We start from the raw sequence: 16,550 nt of genomic DNA on the forward strand, positions 1-16,550 counted from the left end.
ATAATGAAACACTGTATGCATTGCTATTGCAGGGTTAACTTTTAAGAAAGGAAAATGTACATTTCTGGTGCAGAAGGTGAAATATTTCATTTTAGGGGAAGGAGTCAAACCCAAACTCCATTTGGTGAATGGGACAGTTAATGCAGAAGTTCCTGATAAGGGCAAGCTCTGATCCTTCATGGGATTAGTCGAATACTATTCCAAATTATTTCAAGATTTTACTCACAAATCTGACAAAACAGAAGGATGGATGTTGTTGAGGAAGGGAAAGAAATTTGTCTGGGGTAAAGCTCAACAATCGGCTTTTATGAAGGGTAAGGATAACCTTGCCAATGCAGGCATCTTGGTGCCATTTCAGGTGGGATTGAAAGCCATACTCACTGGTGATGAAAACACCATTAGTATTGGTGGAGTACTTTCACAAATCCACAGTAAGGTGAAGAGAACTGTTGCTTTTGCTTCTTGTTTGTTGTCCGGGGCTTATTGGGACTTTTCTGTCATCAGATTGGAGGTATTAGGCATAGGCAACAGAATACTACTACTACCGCCGTACATTTACTTGGGGTAGCAAGGTGGTATTGAGGACAGATCACAAACCATTGCTTAAAGTTTTGTGACCTTCAGGCACCAAGAATTGCTTGGGAGTTTGGTAACATTAGCTGCGAAGATGCAGGATTAAGACTGTGATGTGGAATATGTTCCAGTATGGAAGAACAAGATTACAGAATATTTGTTAAGGCAGTGGTTGTGAGCTGGATACTAAGGAGGTGGTTGAGTGTGTGGTGGACTCAATGGAAGGTTTAGATGGTTGTGTCTCAAAGGAGGATTCGATGGGAGCTCTGGAAAAAGATATCATAACAAAGGAAATGGTAGTCATGATTAAAGGATGTGTGAGGAGAAAGAGTATTTCTGGATGTGGTTAGACTATTCTTTAATGTTACTGATAAGTTGACTCTGTGTGGTGACAAGCTAATAATTAAAGGTGATAAGTGTGTGCCCTCGAGCACAGTGAGGCCTCGGTTGATACACATAGTACTTGAGTTCCATTTAAGTCAAACAATGACACTTAAGGGAGACATTTTGGTGGCCTAGCGTGGACATTCATGTAAGGGCCTGGGTCAAGGAGTGTGAGGTGTGTTTCAAAGCCAAGCGAATGATGCATATCCAACAAATTGATGTGGATATGGGTCTCCACCTGACACCAGAGTCCTCTGATCTCCACCTTCCCTAGAAGGTCTATCCCCCCCAACACATCAGTGAGGACAACACTCTCAGCTCTGGGAGGAGCAGTGCTGGAAAATGGCCTCTCCGTAGGGTTATCCCAAACCTTTTGCCATCCTCCTTTGTTTCTGACCTAATTGTTGCTGGCTTTAGGACTCTGGACACTTTACCACTGCTAACCAGTGCTAAAGTGTGTGTGCTCTCTCCCTAAAAACATGGTAACATAGGCTTATACCCAATTTGCATATTTAATGTACTTTTAAGTCCCTAGTAAAGTGCACTACATGTGCCCAGGGCCTGTAAATTAAATGCTACTAGTGGGCCTGCAGCACTGGTTGTGCTACTCACATAAGTAGCCCCCTAACCATGCCCCAGGCCTGCCATTGCAAGGCCTCTGTGTGCAGTGTCACTGCCATTGCCATTGCGACTTGGCATTTAAAAGTACTTGCTAAGCCTTAAACTCCCCTCTTTCTACATATAAGTCACCCCTAAGGTAGGCTATAGGTACTCCATAGGGCAGGGTGCTATGTAGCTAAAAGGCAGGACATATACATATGTGTTTTATATGTCCTGGTAGTGGAAAACTCCTAAATTAGTTTTCCACTACTGTGAGGGCTGCTCCGTTCATAGACTAGCATCAGGACTGCCCTCATATACTGTTTGAGTGGTAGATTCTCATCAGAAAGGGGTAACCAGATCATATTTAGTATGGCCAGAATGGTAATAGAAAATCCTGCTTATTGGTGAGGTTGGATTTCATATTACTATTTTCGAAATGCCACTTTCAGAAACTGAGCATTTCTCTGCATTTAAAACCATCTGTGCCTTACAGCCTGTCTCCAATCAATGTCTGGTATGTGCTGGTTGACAGCTCCCTTGTGCATTTCACCTAGACAACCACAAAAACAGGACACTCAGTCACATCTTCATTCATCTGCATAATGAATGGGTCTTCCTGGGCTGGAAGGGTGGAGGGCCTGACACTTACATTTCAAAGGCCAGTGGCCTGCCCTCACACAAAGCAAAGGACTGATAACCCCCCCCCCCCCCACAGGGACCCTGGCAGACAAGACTGGACCGAAAGGGGAACTTGTGCACTTCCAAAAACACTTTTTGAGGTCTCCCCTACTTCAAAGGCATTTTTGGGTATATAAACTGGGTTTCTGACCCCACCAACTCAGACACTTCTAGACCTACTCCTGCACTCGCAAAGACCACAGCCTTCAACGCAACTCCGACGTTGCAGGAACTCTGCTGATGTCACACAGGGTCATCACAACACTGAAAAGTCGACACATTATGACAGACCAGAACCGCGACCCCGCTGGCTCACAAGGAATCGACGCATCGTAAAAGACACTGCAAAAGCTCCCCCTACATCCGGATGGAACCAAAGCCTCACATCCACCTGCCTCGCAGTGCAGAACTGATGCTTCATCTCCTCAGAAGCCGTAAGGGATTGACACAGCACTGACTCCAGCAACGCCTTAGTTGAATTTAATCTTTAAAAATTCATAACTTTGCTTATGTACATTGGATTTTCATTGTTTCAGCCTTATTTTATTCAGATAAATATTATCTATTGTTGGTGTATTTTTGTGTTGTTTTCACTGTGTTACGGTGTGATTTATTGCACAAATACCTTACACATTGCCTTCTAAGTTAAGCCTGACTGCTCAGTGCCAAGCTACCAGAGGGTGGGAACAGGATAATTTACGATTGTGTTGTGACTAGGATTGTGGACCCTACTTGTACAAGGGTGGATACCTCTGCCAACTAGAGACCCCATTTCTAACAAGCAGGAAGTGAGGTCTACCACTGGGACAACTGTGGTCAAGCAGCCACCACTACAGATCTAATGCAGTTTCCCGGATGCCAGGCCAAATGAGACTTCAGATCCAACTGCAACACTTAAATATGCCATCAGTCAAGATCGACCAGAAGGATGCAGGAGGCCAATAGCCCCAGAAACATTAGAGCCATAGTCCTTGAGGCTGAAACATCAGATTCATAGCCCAAATGTCCTGGGCTCGATCTGGAGAGAAGGCCGATAGCATCCAGTATACAGGATGGCTCTGATGAAAGGAAGGCCCTACATAGGAGTAAGCTGTGAATTTTGCATGTTAATAGTGAACCCTAATGCTATCAGGAGGTTTGCTGTCGACTGGAGGTGGTCTACGACTGTGGTGAGCCCATCTTCAACTGACATTCGTCGAGGTAGGGGTATACTCTACTTCCAAAAGTATGCTGCAACCACAACCATTAACTTTGTGTACACCTGAGGAACACTGGTGAGGTGAAAAGGAACATGTCAAACTGAAAATGCTCCCGACCCACGTTGAACCACAAGTAGAGCCTGTGGGCCTGCAAGACAGGGACATGTAAATAGGTGTCCTGGAGGTCCTACTATACCATACAGTGTCCCGGATCCAGGGAAGATAGAACCTACACCAGCCCGAGCATTTTCAATATTTTGTCTGAATCAGAGTGAAAAGGGGCAAGTTGTTTTGGGAGGTTTTTAAGGATGTGACCTCTGTCAAGGTTGAGATGGATTTGGTTCTGATTGAGACAGAACAACAGAATCAGTGTCGTCATCCGGCATCGGCGACACGGGGGCTGGCGCCGATGCATCAGGAACTGGCATGGATCTGGTCTGTTTCAAGGCTGAATCTAGTGGTGGTAATTCAGCTGGAGGTTTCAGAGATCTGTGGGGTCTGAAGGTGCACCAGAGAGAGTCGGCGATGTGCCAAAGATTTGTAAGATGAATTATTTGAAAGCCTCCATCGGTTACAACATTGACCCCGGAAAATTCAGGATTCATCAGGCTCAATTGTGGAATAAGCTGCTTGGCAAGGGTTCAGTAGTGAGATCGAGGGGACATCCTCACAACTTCTCAGAGGGAGAGCAGCATTAGAAGTCCTACTTGCTCTTCTTAGGCTTCTTATTGGAGTTTGACTTAACCACGGACTTGGCCACGATGAAGAGCTGTCACAGGAGCAGCCCAATAGGAGCAGGAATAGCTCAGTGCCTCAAGTTTGAGCAGGAATGGGGCTTTAATGACCTGTGTTGTTCAACAGCTTGGCAATCCTGAATCACCTGAAGATGTATACAGCACACTCCTTTCTGGGGATCTGTCACAAACATCTGCTTGTGACAGTCCCACCAAAGGTCTAAACTGTGTAGTATTAGGAGGGGACATGATCCCTAGCACACTGGGAAATAATGTAGTGGAAAAAAAAACACTTGTCAACTGATGAGAAAACATTAGGAGCTAGCATATGAAGGTGCAGAAAGAAAGAAACTGACGTCAGCACTCTTGGGTGGAGCTTACAGTCTGCTCCAGCTATCACTTCCATGGTGGGACAAGGTCGATGCAGAGCCGTACGACGCCAGCTACCGGCACGCACGAGCTGTGCTGAAAAATCTTTTAGATCCAGTCTGCACACAAAAGCAGACCACTGTATTTCTGAATCGAAGGGACATATGTGCGAAATTCTGTTTTTGCATTACCTAAATAGGTTATTGTAAGAAAGTGCTATTTAGCGAATGCAAAATGGAATGTACAAAAATAGAGGTTTCCTAATAGCATTTCCTACAGAGTAAAAATCACTTTAAGAAATTGCTATTTATGGAATGCCTAGGGGACCATAGGTACTAATGGCGTATTTCCACATTAGGAAATACAAAAATCAAGGGTACGACCCCTTTCTCGATTTGTGATTCCCTATCTGCTTTTGTACATATGGAAAGAGAATTTAGCATTTCTTAACGGACCGAAATTGTGATTTGGTCCGTGTAGGAAGTTGGCTCTGTATGTAATATTTCAAAGTAAGAAATAGCATGCACAGAGTCCAAGGGTTCCCCTTAGAGGTAAGATAGTGGCAAAAAGAGATAATTCTAAAGCTCTATTTTGTGGTAGTGTGGTCGAGCAGTAGGCTTATCAGAGGGTAGTGTTAAGCGTTTGTTGTACACACACACAGGCAATAAATGAGGAACACACACTCTGAGACAATTCCAGGCCAATAGGTTTTTGTATAGAAAAATATATTTTCTTAGTTTATTTTAAGAACCACAGGTTTAAGATTTACAAGTAATACTTCAAATGAAAGGTATGTCATGTAGGAACTTTAGGAACTTTGAATTAGCAAAATAGCATATACAGTTTTCACATAAATGACAAATAGCTATTATAAAACTAGACAGTGCAATTTCCAACAGTTCCTGGGGGAGGTAAGTGTTTGTTAGTTTTTGCAGGTAAGTAAACCACCTACGGGGTTCAAGTTTGGGTCCAAGGTAGCCCACCGCTGGGGGTTTAGAGCAACCCCAAATTTACCACACCAGCAGCTCAGGGCCGGTCAGGTGCAGAGGTCAAAGTGGTGCCCAAAACACATAGGCTTCAATGGAGAAGGGGTGCCCCGGTTCCAGTTTGCCAGCAGGTAAGTACCCGCGTCTTCGGAGGGCAGACCAGGGGGGTTTTGTAGGGCACCGGGGGGGGACACAAGTCCACACAAAAAGTACACCCTCAGCAGCACGGGGGCGGCCGGGTGCAGTGTGCAAACAGTCGTCGGGTTCGCAATAGAAATCAATGGGAGACCAAGGGGTCTCTTCAGCGATGCAAGCAGGCAAGGGGGGGGGGGCTCCTCAGGATAGCCACCACCTGGGCAAGGGAGAGGGCCACCTGGGGGTCGCTCCTGCACTGGAGGTCGGATCCTTCAGGGCCTGGGGGCTGCGGTTGCAGTGTCTTTACCAGGCATCGGGTCTTTGAAGCAGGCAGTCGCGGTCAGGGGGAGCCTTGGGATTCTCTCTGCAGGCGTCGCTGTGGGGGTTCAGGGGGGGTCAACTTTGGCTACTCACGGTCTCGTAGTCACTGGGGAGTCCTCCCTGTGGTGTTTGTTCTCCACAAGTCGAGCCGGGGGTGTTGGGTGCAGAGTGCAAAGTCTCACGCTTCCGGCGGGAAACGTATGTTGTTTCAAAGTTGCTTCTTTGTTGCAGTCTTTGGGAAACAGAGCCGCTGTCCTCTGGAGTTCTTGGTCCTTCTAGATGCAGGGTAGTCCTCTGAGGCTTCAGAGGTTGCTGAACCCTGTGGAACGCGTCGCTGGAGCAGTGTCTTTAGAAGTGGGGAGACAGGCCGGTAGAGCTGGGGCCAAAGCAGTTGGTGTCTCCGTCTTCTCTGCAGGGTTTCAGCTCAGCAGTCCTTCTTCTTCTTAGGTTGCAGGAATCTGAGTTCCTAGGTTCTGGGGAGCCCCTAAATACTGAATTTAGGGGTGTGTTTAGGTCTGGGGGGTTAGTAGCCAATGGCTACTAGCCCTGAGGGTGGCTACACCCTCTTTGTGCCTCCTCCCTGAGGGGAGGGGGGCTCATCCCTAATCCTATTGGCGGAATCCTCCATCTGAAAGATGGAGGACTTCTAAAAGTTAGAGTCACCTCAGCTCAGGACACCTTAGGGGCTGTCCTGACTGGCCAGTGGCTCCTCCTTGCTTTTCTCATTATCTCCTCCGGCCTTGCCGCCAAAAGTGGGGCCGTGGCTGGAGGGGGCGGGCAACTCCACTAGCTGGAGTGCCCTGGGGTGCTGTAACAAAGGGGGTGAGCCAGGTGTTACAGTTCCTGCAGGGGGAGGTGAGAAGCACCTCCACCCAGTACAGGCTTTGTTACTAGCCACAGAGTGACAAAGGCACTCTCCCCATGTGGCCAGCAACATGTCTGGTGTGTGGCAGGCTGCTAAAACTAGTCAGCCTACACGGGTAGTCGGTTAAGCTTTCAGGAGGCACCACTAAGGTACCCTCTGGGGTGTATGTTACAATAAAATGTACACTGGCATCAGTGTGCATTTATTGTGCTGAGAAGTTTGATACCAAACTTCACAGTTTTCAGTGTAGCCATTATGGTGCTGTGGAGTTCGTGCATGACAGACTCCCAGACCATATACTCTTATGGCTACCCTGCACTTACAATGTCTAAGGTTTTACTTAGACACTGTAGGGGCATAGTGCTCATGCACCTATACCCTCACCTAGGGTATAGTGCACCCTGCCTTAGGGCTGTAAGGCCTGCTAGAGGGGTGACTTACCTATACCTGTAGGCAGTGTGAGGTTGGCATGGCACCCTGAGGGGAGTGCCATGTCGACTTAGTCGATTTATCCCCACTAGCACACACAAGCTGGCAAGCTGAGTGAGGGGTCCCCAGGGTGGCATAAGACATGCTGCAGCCCTTAGAGACCTTCCCTGGCATCAGTGCCCTTGGTACCAGGGGTAACAATTACAAGGGACTTACCTGGATGCCAGGGTGTGCCAATTGTGGAAACAAAAGTACAGGTTAGCGAAAGAACACTGGTGCTGGGGCCTGATTAGCAGGCCTCAGCACACTTTCAAATCATAACTTAGCATCAGCAAAGGCAAAAAGTCAGGGGGTAACCATGCCAAGGAGGCCTTTCCTTACAGTCCGTTAAAAAAATGCCAAACCCTTAATACATACGCCCCATAGAGTGTTTGAGGCCTACAGCACTTCGACTTCACCACAGAGTAGTAGCAGCGAGTCTGTTGCATCTACAAGAGCATTTTTAGATTCCATGAAGAATCAGATTTAAAATAGTGTGCGGTCTCTAAAGCCTCAAAGGCCCGCAACGGCACTAGGATACATCCTAGCCAGTGGCATAACAAAGGTCCCCACAGCCCCTGCAGTGCGGATCTGGCCCTGAGCTCCAGGGGGGCTCCCTCAGCACAGAACACTGCATGGGCAGCAGGACCCTGACTTGGTCCAGGGGGCCCTCTCCAGGTACTTCGCATGGGGGCCACCATCAAGTTCTGTTACATCATAGCCACCTAGTGGAGGACAGGAAGCCTTTCAGCGCCAAGTGAATAGACCTGCGTATCCTGCAGGCTGAGGTGGAAATGGGTCTCCGCCTTGGTTGGAGGACCGAGGCTGGCGATGTGAGAGCAGCACACAACTCATGCTGGGCAAAGACCAGGATTAACTGCACCCATAATTACTTAGCCCACTCCCTGATGGTCCACAGCAGGCGTCTCGTGGGCGAGCATTACAATTTGTGATGTTGAAATCAGTAGAGCCAAATCTAAACCTTGTGGGGGTCGGGGGGGGAGAGCAGCAGTACACGTCGTCACACCACAAAAAGACAAAGGCTGTCTACTGGTAGCCCGGCCCTAACTGTACACAAGCACTAGATTCCAGTAAACTTTGTTAGATTAACCTACAATCTCTGAACAGGCTCGGGGATAAAAATAATGTGCACACAAAAAAAGTGAAAACCGTTACAAAATGTAGAACATTTGTAGTCAGCGCTACATTTAAAACTTTGCGCCGCCTCGTGGTGACCCCAGCAACCTTAGCTGAATGATGCTCTGTCCACCTCCACCCTCTGCTCTTTTCCTAGTAGGTGCATCTTCCACATCGATGTGGCTCGTGGTCTCCTCACTTTCTGAAAGTTATTCCAAGCAGCTCCTTAATTGCCATCAGAATTATGAACTCTGCAGGAACACCGTGCATGTCTCTAAACTACAGCCACAATCTCCAAGTGAAAGTGGAGGGGGAAGTGAGGAATAACAGGGAGACTCAGACCCAGAATTAGAAAACCTTCAAGAAGATCAGGAGAATGAGGCCAGAGTCCTTCTCAGGATCACTGGTGAGGAGAATGTGGGCGTATGAATAAAGAACTGGAATTTAGGCATACCGACTCAAAGAGGGCAATGTACAACACCCGGCATCGTGCCAGGGATCTGAAGACAACCAGCTTGGTGCAGAGGAACATGTCATAAGGATCCATGATTAGCTCGCTGGGAATACAGACTATCAATGCTGAAAACATTCCCAACAAACTTCAAAAACACAGGGTGACAAGGATGGCAAACTAACCACCAAACCACTCCAAACTAACCAAATACCAAACAATCAACCAAGGAGGTACCAGCGCTCTAAAATAAACAACCGCTGCATCAACAAGTGTGTGCCACACTACACACATCAACAGTCCTCAGAGAAGAAGTCCCAGCCCAACATCCATTCACAACTTCTTGAGAAAACCCATCAAAATGGATCCCACCCCCAACAAAACACTAAAACATTGTGGCCTGAAGTCCTTCAAAATCATCAACCCAACAAAACTGTCAAAATTTGCAGCGAAGATTATGTAGTACAGACTACTCCCAGAAACAGTCACTGCAGGCCTCTTCAATAGTGCCGACACAGGCGTACCAAAAGTGGACCATATGTTCCACAGGCAAAAGCCTATGAAATACAAAGACCTCTTATAAGCAGGCTATATGTGTCTAAATCAATTAAAGTCCGATGTGGCATTAAGCTTACTATCTCACCCTCTAAGAACTTCATATCCATCCACAAAAAGGGCAATATCCTGATAGGAGCACCCAAACAGAACCTACACATCTTCGACCTCCACGTCACTATACTTGACGAGCCCCTAACTAAAGCCAATCAGACCTATAACCCACACACGTCCCACCCAGACCCACAGAAGTATCGCAACCATGACACACCCTTCTGCACACAAACAGATACCCCTCTTTATACCTGCAGCCCCTCACCATCACTCACCAGCACTATCACACAATCCGTAACGGACCCTAGTGAACCACATCCTACGAGTAACTCACCCACAAGAACCCAGCATTCCATACACCATGGTACCCCTTTTCACACATTCCATCCTTGAACAACGATGTTACTCGCTCCTTCACACAACGCGCACCAGACCCGGAGGAACTGTACCATATGTCTAATCATGGGATTTACTCAACAGTCTAAAGTGACCCTCATTTTGCAACTGAAGGCCTGATTTAGGTCTTGACGGAGAATACTCCATCACAAATGTGACGGGCATCCCGTCCCCCGTATTATAATCTCATTACATTCTATGGAGATCGTAATATGGTGGACGGGATATCCGTCATGTTTGTGACAGAGTATTCCATCCTCTGAGATCTAAATCCAGCCCAGAGGCTCTTGACCCTGATGAAACTCACCATACAGCCAACTCACCAATGAGAAACAATTGAACCCCAAATGATCTCACCCTCCCTGCCACCAGATAGAACCATGACTCTCACCCTCTCTACAAGACACATTCATGCCCATATCATCACCCCAACACCTCCATTTACAACCCACCCCAGCTCTAACACATTAAGCCCCCTACAACAGAGGCAGGGACCTACAATTATAGCACAAGGGCGTCCCTACTCGACACCATGCAAGACCTACCTAAACTATGCTTGGCACTCATTACCACAGGTGACACAACACAGCCATCCCCACGTCGAACAGCCCACACCATGCACAACAGCCTCAAGTCCCTTGTACTCCCCATGAATCATTACACTCACAACAAAAATGAGGAAAAGGGAATGTTCACACCTTGCAGGGACACACGGCTCAATGCATGCCACCCAGTCACGTTCCTACCAATACACACGGTCGCATCCTTAAGTGACTCTTACATGACTCTCCCAACAACCTCGGGGGCTCCTCCATTCCAAACCCACAGAATCCCAATTAAACTTATGACTACCACAAGTTACCTTACCTTCCACATCTGTACACCACCCAACCTCTACCCTAATCTAGACAGCCACTGACTCATTGCACTCCTTCTTGTGGAGGCCACCACAACAAGCAATACTGAATAACTAGTGAAGAAAATAAATGTCATGATGAACACCTTAGCCTCTAATGCCAACCTGACCTCCATTACACGGACTGCCAACAAGCTGAACTCTTCCCAATAGCCTAAACAGCCAAAGACTCTAGACCTAGCCACCACTGGTAACAGCTGAATACTGCCCCAGGCAACCGTCTCCCTACATGGCAACTTAAACAGAAATCAAAAAGCCCCTAAGAAGATAGGTTCAAGACACCCGTGTACATGGTCAACTGAAGACACAAACATACGCAATCAAGCACGGAAGAGAAATAGCTGAGATGATTCTAGCAAAACTGACATGACTTTCCTAACAGAAACATGGATAAACTACTTCACTTCACTCATTTCCTCACACTTCTCAATAAAAGGCATTGACCAGGAGTGACTTAAGGGAAGTGGAGTAACGCTCATACACAGAAACACCCTACAAATTAACACAGAACCTCTCTTCTTTTGAAGACCTGGAAGTCACACTCTCCTCAAAAGACTCTAAAACAACTAAATGATATATTGTCTATCAACGCCCGGGAGACCAACACAAGTTCTATGAACAACTGATAAACTATCTAACACACCGGTCCCTCCTTGACACCAACAACATACTTCAAGGGGGCATCAATATACACTGAAACAACACCAGCAACACTGTAATAGCCACCCTCAAAGCTGTTGTAGAAAACAATGAACTAAGACAACACTGCAGCAACAATCCGTGTCAAGACCATCCTAGGCCAACTTATACCTTAGGCTGACTGTTTAACATTGGAGTTTACGCTAGCAGTAGACTGGTCAAAACACCACATCATCCTTTTCCATCTAATCTCAACTCTGCAAAGAACCAAAGGGCAGTCCCACAGACAAACCCTGGGCATGGGGCATCAGACAAATAGACACTAACGGACTAGCAGACAAAATAAATGCAAACTTACTTAGAGCATCCATCTATCTCCAACAAACCTCAAGATGACCTCAAGACTAAATTACTCTAACTTCTCACAGCGAAAAACCACCCAAAAACCTACCACCTAATGGACAGGCTGTTATCCTCCAAACTTGGTGGAATGCATTTTGTTCTATTCACAGAATGCAATCTAATTTGGCAATTTCAGATCCTGACCTACCTATCCAAGTAACTTGCGATTAATTCCAAATCTCCTAGTTAATTTATGTATTTCACTGTCAAATAACCTCTCATATTTTCTGTTTTACGTTTCAGAATATTAATTTACAGATGTGCTGATTGTTATCGTAATTTATTTGATGAATAACAATAAAAATACTTAACCTAAAAAAATATATATATAACATGACCTGCTTGACATCCTCCCGTCAGGCTTTAGGGCGCGATGCAGCACCCAATGGTGAATACTTGACATAAGAGACAACATTTTGGAGATAATGGAAACAGAACTCGTGCTGGTTTAAGCTGCTTGAGCTATCATCAAGTCTTGACACAGTCAACCACGAAACTCTATTAAACACCCTACAAGTACACATGGGCATAGGTACAGTTCTCAATTGGTTCACCTACTACCTTACCAACTAGTGGAACTGAAGGAAGAACTATCTGAAACATCTCCTATACCCCTGGGAGCCCTCCAAGGCTCCATCACCCATTCTCTTCAATCTTTGCGTGGAGCCCGTGATTGCGATTCTACAACAAGGCAAATGTGCTTACTACCTATACACCGACGACCCTCAACTCCATCTGCTAATCTACCCACTTGGTGAATCCTCCATCTAAATGAAGCATTAAAGGAAGCTCAAAACTGGCTAGCAAAAATAAAAAACACCTTAAACTCAACACGTGCTCTTTCTCTGGCAATGCACCAGGAACTTCGAACTCCCTGCAGCCAGAGATATGTACCAACCCATCACCAGCTATCCCCAAGAAAAGGGAGAAATCAATACTGCTAGGAAGACACCTAAGCACAAAAGGACATTGAGTACTCCTCCTATAATACACAGAACCCCACCCCAACACAAGTACTCTCCATCCTATATAAATTATAGCACAGATTTTAGCACTGAAACAAACAATACAGATGCGCTTCCTGGCCCAACATCATACAGGTTGCAGAAACACTGCCCCTACCTCCCACTAGAGAATTATCAGTAACTACCAAGGGCTACTTTGAGAAATTGGGTTGTTGGTTGAGTGGTGTGAGAGACCTTCAAGCAAGAGGCACAATTCCTGTCAGGGTGAGCCACAAAACTCACCAAATTAACCTGTGCTTAACCCTGTGGTATATTCGCACAAAAGCAGTCAGGTTTAACTTCGAGGCAATGAGTAAAGAATTTATGCAGCACTGAAACAGCAATAAAGTAAAAGCATAATACAATAAACATCTCAAACCAATTTAGAAAAGTAGATTACATTTTAATAAATTATTTCACAACAAACACCCAAAAATACAACTGGAATTACGAATTTGTAAACTTTAAAGTGAAAATTAGAGCCTAAAAGATCAATACATCAAGCGCAGACATTTAGTCACGCAAGACTGGAGCGAAGTAGAAAGATATTGCTGAGTACAATGGAGCGTGGGTCGAATACACAAAGTGGATTGGGCCTGTCTCCGCTGACCCTCGGACTTGTAAGAAATCTCAAGGAAAACTATCAGAGAAGTAAAGTTCAGTATGTCATGGCAGCTTGTGGTGTATGAGGAGGAGGGATCATCTTCAGGGAGATGCTGGACGAAGTCACAGTGAAGATTCCTTCATTCTGACTTCCAGCGGGACAAAGCTACAGGCTGTAGCTGGTGAAGTCCCGCTAGGTTGTCCTGCACAGCAGCAAATCTTGGTTAGGGTAAAAATTTGACTTTGCCATTAAAGTGGTTTTAAAATTACAATTTCCTCAGATACTAAACATGCCTTTTCCACCTGCTTCCAATCACAATCTAGCACTTATCAAATGTAATAAGGTAACCCAATGTTATCTTAATAGAGAGGTAGGCCTCGCAGTAATAAAAGAGAAATTTGTGAGTGAGTTTCTCACTACCAGGAATTGTAAAACTTAAAAGTACATGTCCAACTTATTAAATACTCTTCGCCCTGTCTTGTGGTCTGTTTAGGGACTTCTGTAATGGCAATGCAATGGCAGACCTGAAACATGTCTTAAAGTGGGTGGCATAATATGTGCCTCATGCCCACCAACAGCATTTAAATTACAGGCCTTGGGTATATGGCGTACCACTTTACTATGGAACTATAAGCAAATTAAATATACAATTTGGGTGTAGGTCAATTTTACCATGTTTTAAGGAGTGAGCACAAGCACTTTAGTGCTGGCCAGCAGTAGTAAAGTGTAAAGAGTCGTAAAGCCAACAAAAAGGAAGAAACTAAAATAGGAGGATCAAGGCAAAAAGACTGGGGAAAGACCACCCTAAAGCTGACAGGTCTAAGAACTACCGACTGGGAATATCAGATTTATAGCAACAATGTAATTTATACAGAGAGTGGACCAGGTATACCTCAGAACATGTGCTTAACTTGCTACATAAACTCGGAATCAATGCAACCACTCTTAAAGGCGGAAATGTGTCCTGTACTGTACAGAGCTCCGATGCCTCAGGTCATGTACACAACAAAACATTCAAATACATGAAAGAACCCTTACCTTGGACCTGTAGCTGCACAGTGCCCTGCTGGATGGATTGGGCCTCCAGCTGCATCTGGATTGTGTAGCTTCCAGTGTAATTTTTCATCACATTTGCTATCCGCAGCACTCCTTCTGGAAGCCCAGTTTCCCTTCCAGTGTATTTAGGGCCATTGCTGATGGCACCAGAGAGATATCCAAGAATCAGATTGGAGGCTGATGTGTCGCTCCCTCGAAACCAGTTGTAATACTGGATTTTCGCAGTGATCTGGGAAGGGATGAGCTGTGCGGTGGATCCTACTTTGACTTGGACCGTTGATGGGTTGAAAACAATCTGAGCTGCGGTTTCTGATATCCAAAAAGTCAAAAGGGCTGCAAATCAATAAAGAAAGAAAGTTATTTTAACAGAGCTATTACAATTTAAACCAACTTATCAGTGCTTATTGTGAGCCAGTGGTTTCTGGTGCTCGTCACCGACACTTAATTCTCAACGCCAGCATTAACGACAGACCCCACAAGGTGTCCTTGTGAGCCTAATTTTGATATGAGCACACCAACAGTTTAATGCTTTAAGATTTATTAAAAAAATAATAATATCTGCCACCCACACCATTCTTCTGTAGTTGGGTGGCCTGGGATAGTCGGATTTGTCGCAGTAGTAGGAGGGCGTCTGCTAGTACCCGTGTTTGCACTGGCATTGGTAGCACTTGCGGGGGCAATGGGTGGTCTGAGCTGCAGTGGTCTCCTGAGAAGGGCCCAGGTACTTACATGTTTACAAATTGAGCACAAACCCTCCCAACATCTGAATAAGAAGTGCACAGCCATGGAGAGCTGTCGGTACTCTGCTGTTGGACCCATGTGATACTCCCTGCTCTTTGCTGATATCTACCACTGGTGTGACCTCTTGTCGCAGGAGGCCTGCCAGTCAGTACTGGTTTGTACTTGCACTGGCCTGTCTAGAATGTGTGTTACCTTAAGTATCTCTGATTGTGCACTGGTAACCAGCTCAACCGCTGGGGCAGAGTCCCGGATGTGTGTAGTGCAGTTTGATAATGCATTGTTGTCACCTAGCTCTGTGCTGCTTAATTAAAGTGTGGTGTTAAGGAGTGTCTTTTGGTGAATCTGGAATATTGTCTTAAAGAACAACACCTCACCTTGTGTAGGACCCTTGGTGCTGTGCTGTGTACGGGTGTCCGTGTGTTGTGTGCATATAAGGGTGTCTGCATGTTGTGAGAAAGCATGGGTGTCTGTGGGTTGTATGCACATGTGGAAGTTTGTCTATTGTGTGCATGTGTGCGTGTCTGCGAACATGCGTATGTGTGTTGTGTGCATGCAAGGGTGTCTGTGTGTTGTGTCCATGTGTGGGTATCTGTGTTGTGTACATGTGAGGGTGTGTTGTGATCATGCAAGGGTGGCAGTGGGCTGTTGTGTATAAATGGGTGACTGTGTGTTGTGTGCATGCCTGGGTGTCTGTGGGTTGTGTGTATGCGTGGGCATCTGTGGGTTGTGTGCATGTGTAGGTTTCTGTGTTGGGTAGGTGTCTGTTGTGTAGGTGCGTGTTGTGAGCATGCATGGACGTCTGTGGGGTGTATATATGCATGAGTGGATGTCTGAGTGTTGTGAGCATGCATGGGTGTCTGTGGGTTGTGTGTATGCGTGGGTATCTGTGGGTTGTGTGCATGTGTAGGTTTCTGTGTTGGGTAGGTGTCTGTTGTGTAGGTGCGTGTTGTGAGCATGCATGGACGCCTGTGGGGTGTATATATGCATGAGTGGATGTCTGAGTGTTGTGAGCATGCATGGGTGTCTGTGTTGTGTACATGAATGGGTAGTCTTGGTGACATGATGCAGTTTTGGTGCATCATCTGCTTCAAGTGCAGCCATGCTGGAGTGCTGCATTAAGTTACCTTTGCTTATGCTGGTGCACTACATGCCTTCGAGTTGTCTTTCCAGGTTCTGAAGTGTTATGGATGTGACTAATTCTGAGGGTGACTTTGGGACACTCAAGGTGCTCTGAAGGTGTTCTATTTCCTGTTCAAGAGTGACAACCTGACACATGTGGC

The 16,550-nt window shown here is 46.0% G+C and overlaps 1 protein-coding gene across 2 annotated transcripts in view; it reads right to left on the reverse strand.

Annotated features, from left to right (window-relative positions):
• LOC138246677 (carcinoembryonic antigen-related cell adhesion molecule 4-like) overlaps positions 1–16,550 on the reverse strand; it is a 184,508-nt gene that overhangs the window by 68,942 nt on the left and 99,016 nt on the right. For both annotated transcript variants that reach the window (XM_069201437.1, XM_069201436.1), the window contains exon 2: positions 14,512–14,862. In XM_069201437.1, coding sequence (XP_069057538.1) covers positions 14,512–14,862 — 351 coding nt within the window. The remainder of the gene's footprint in view (positions 1–14,511; positions 14,863–16,550) is intronic.

This window comes from Pleurodeles waltl, chromosome 7, assembly GCF_031143425.1.
Source record: "Pleurodeles waltl isolate 20211129_DDA chromosome 7, aPleWal1.hap1.20221129, whole genome shotgun sequence".
NCBI lineage: Eukaryota > Metazoa > Chordata > Amphibia > Caudata > Salamandridae > Pleurodeles > Pleurodeles waltl.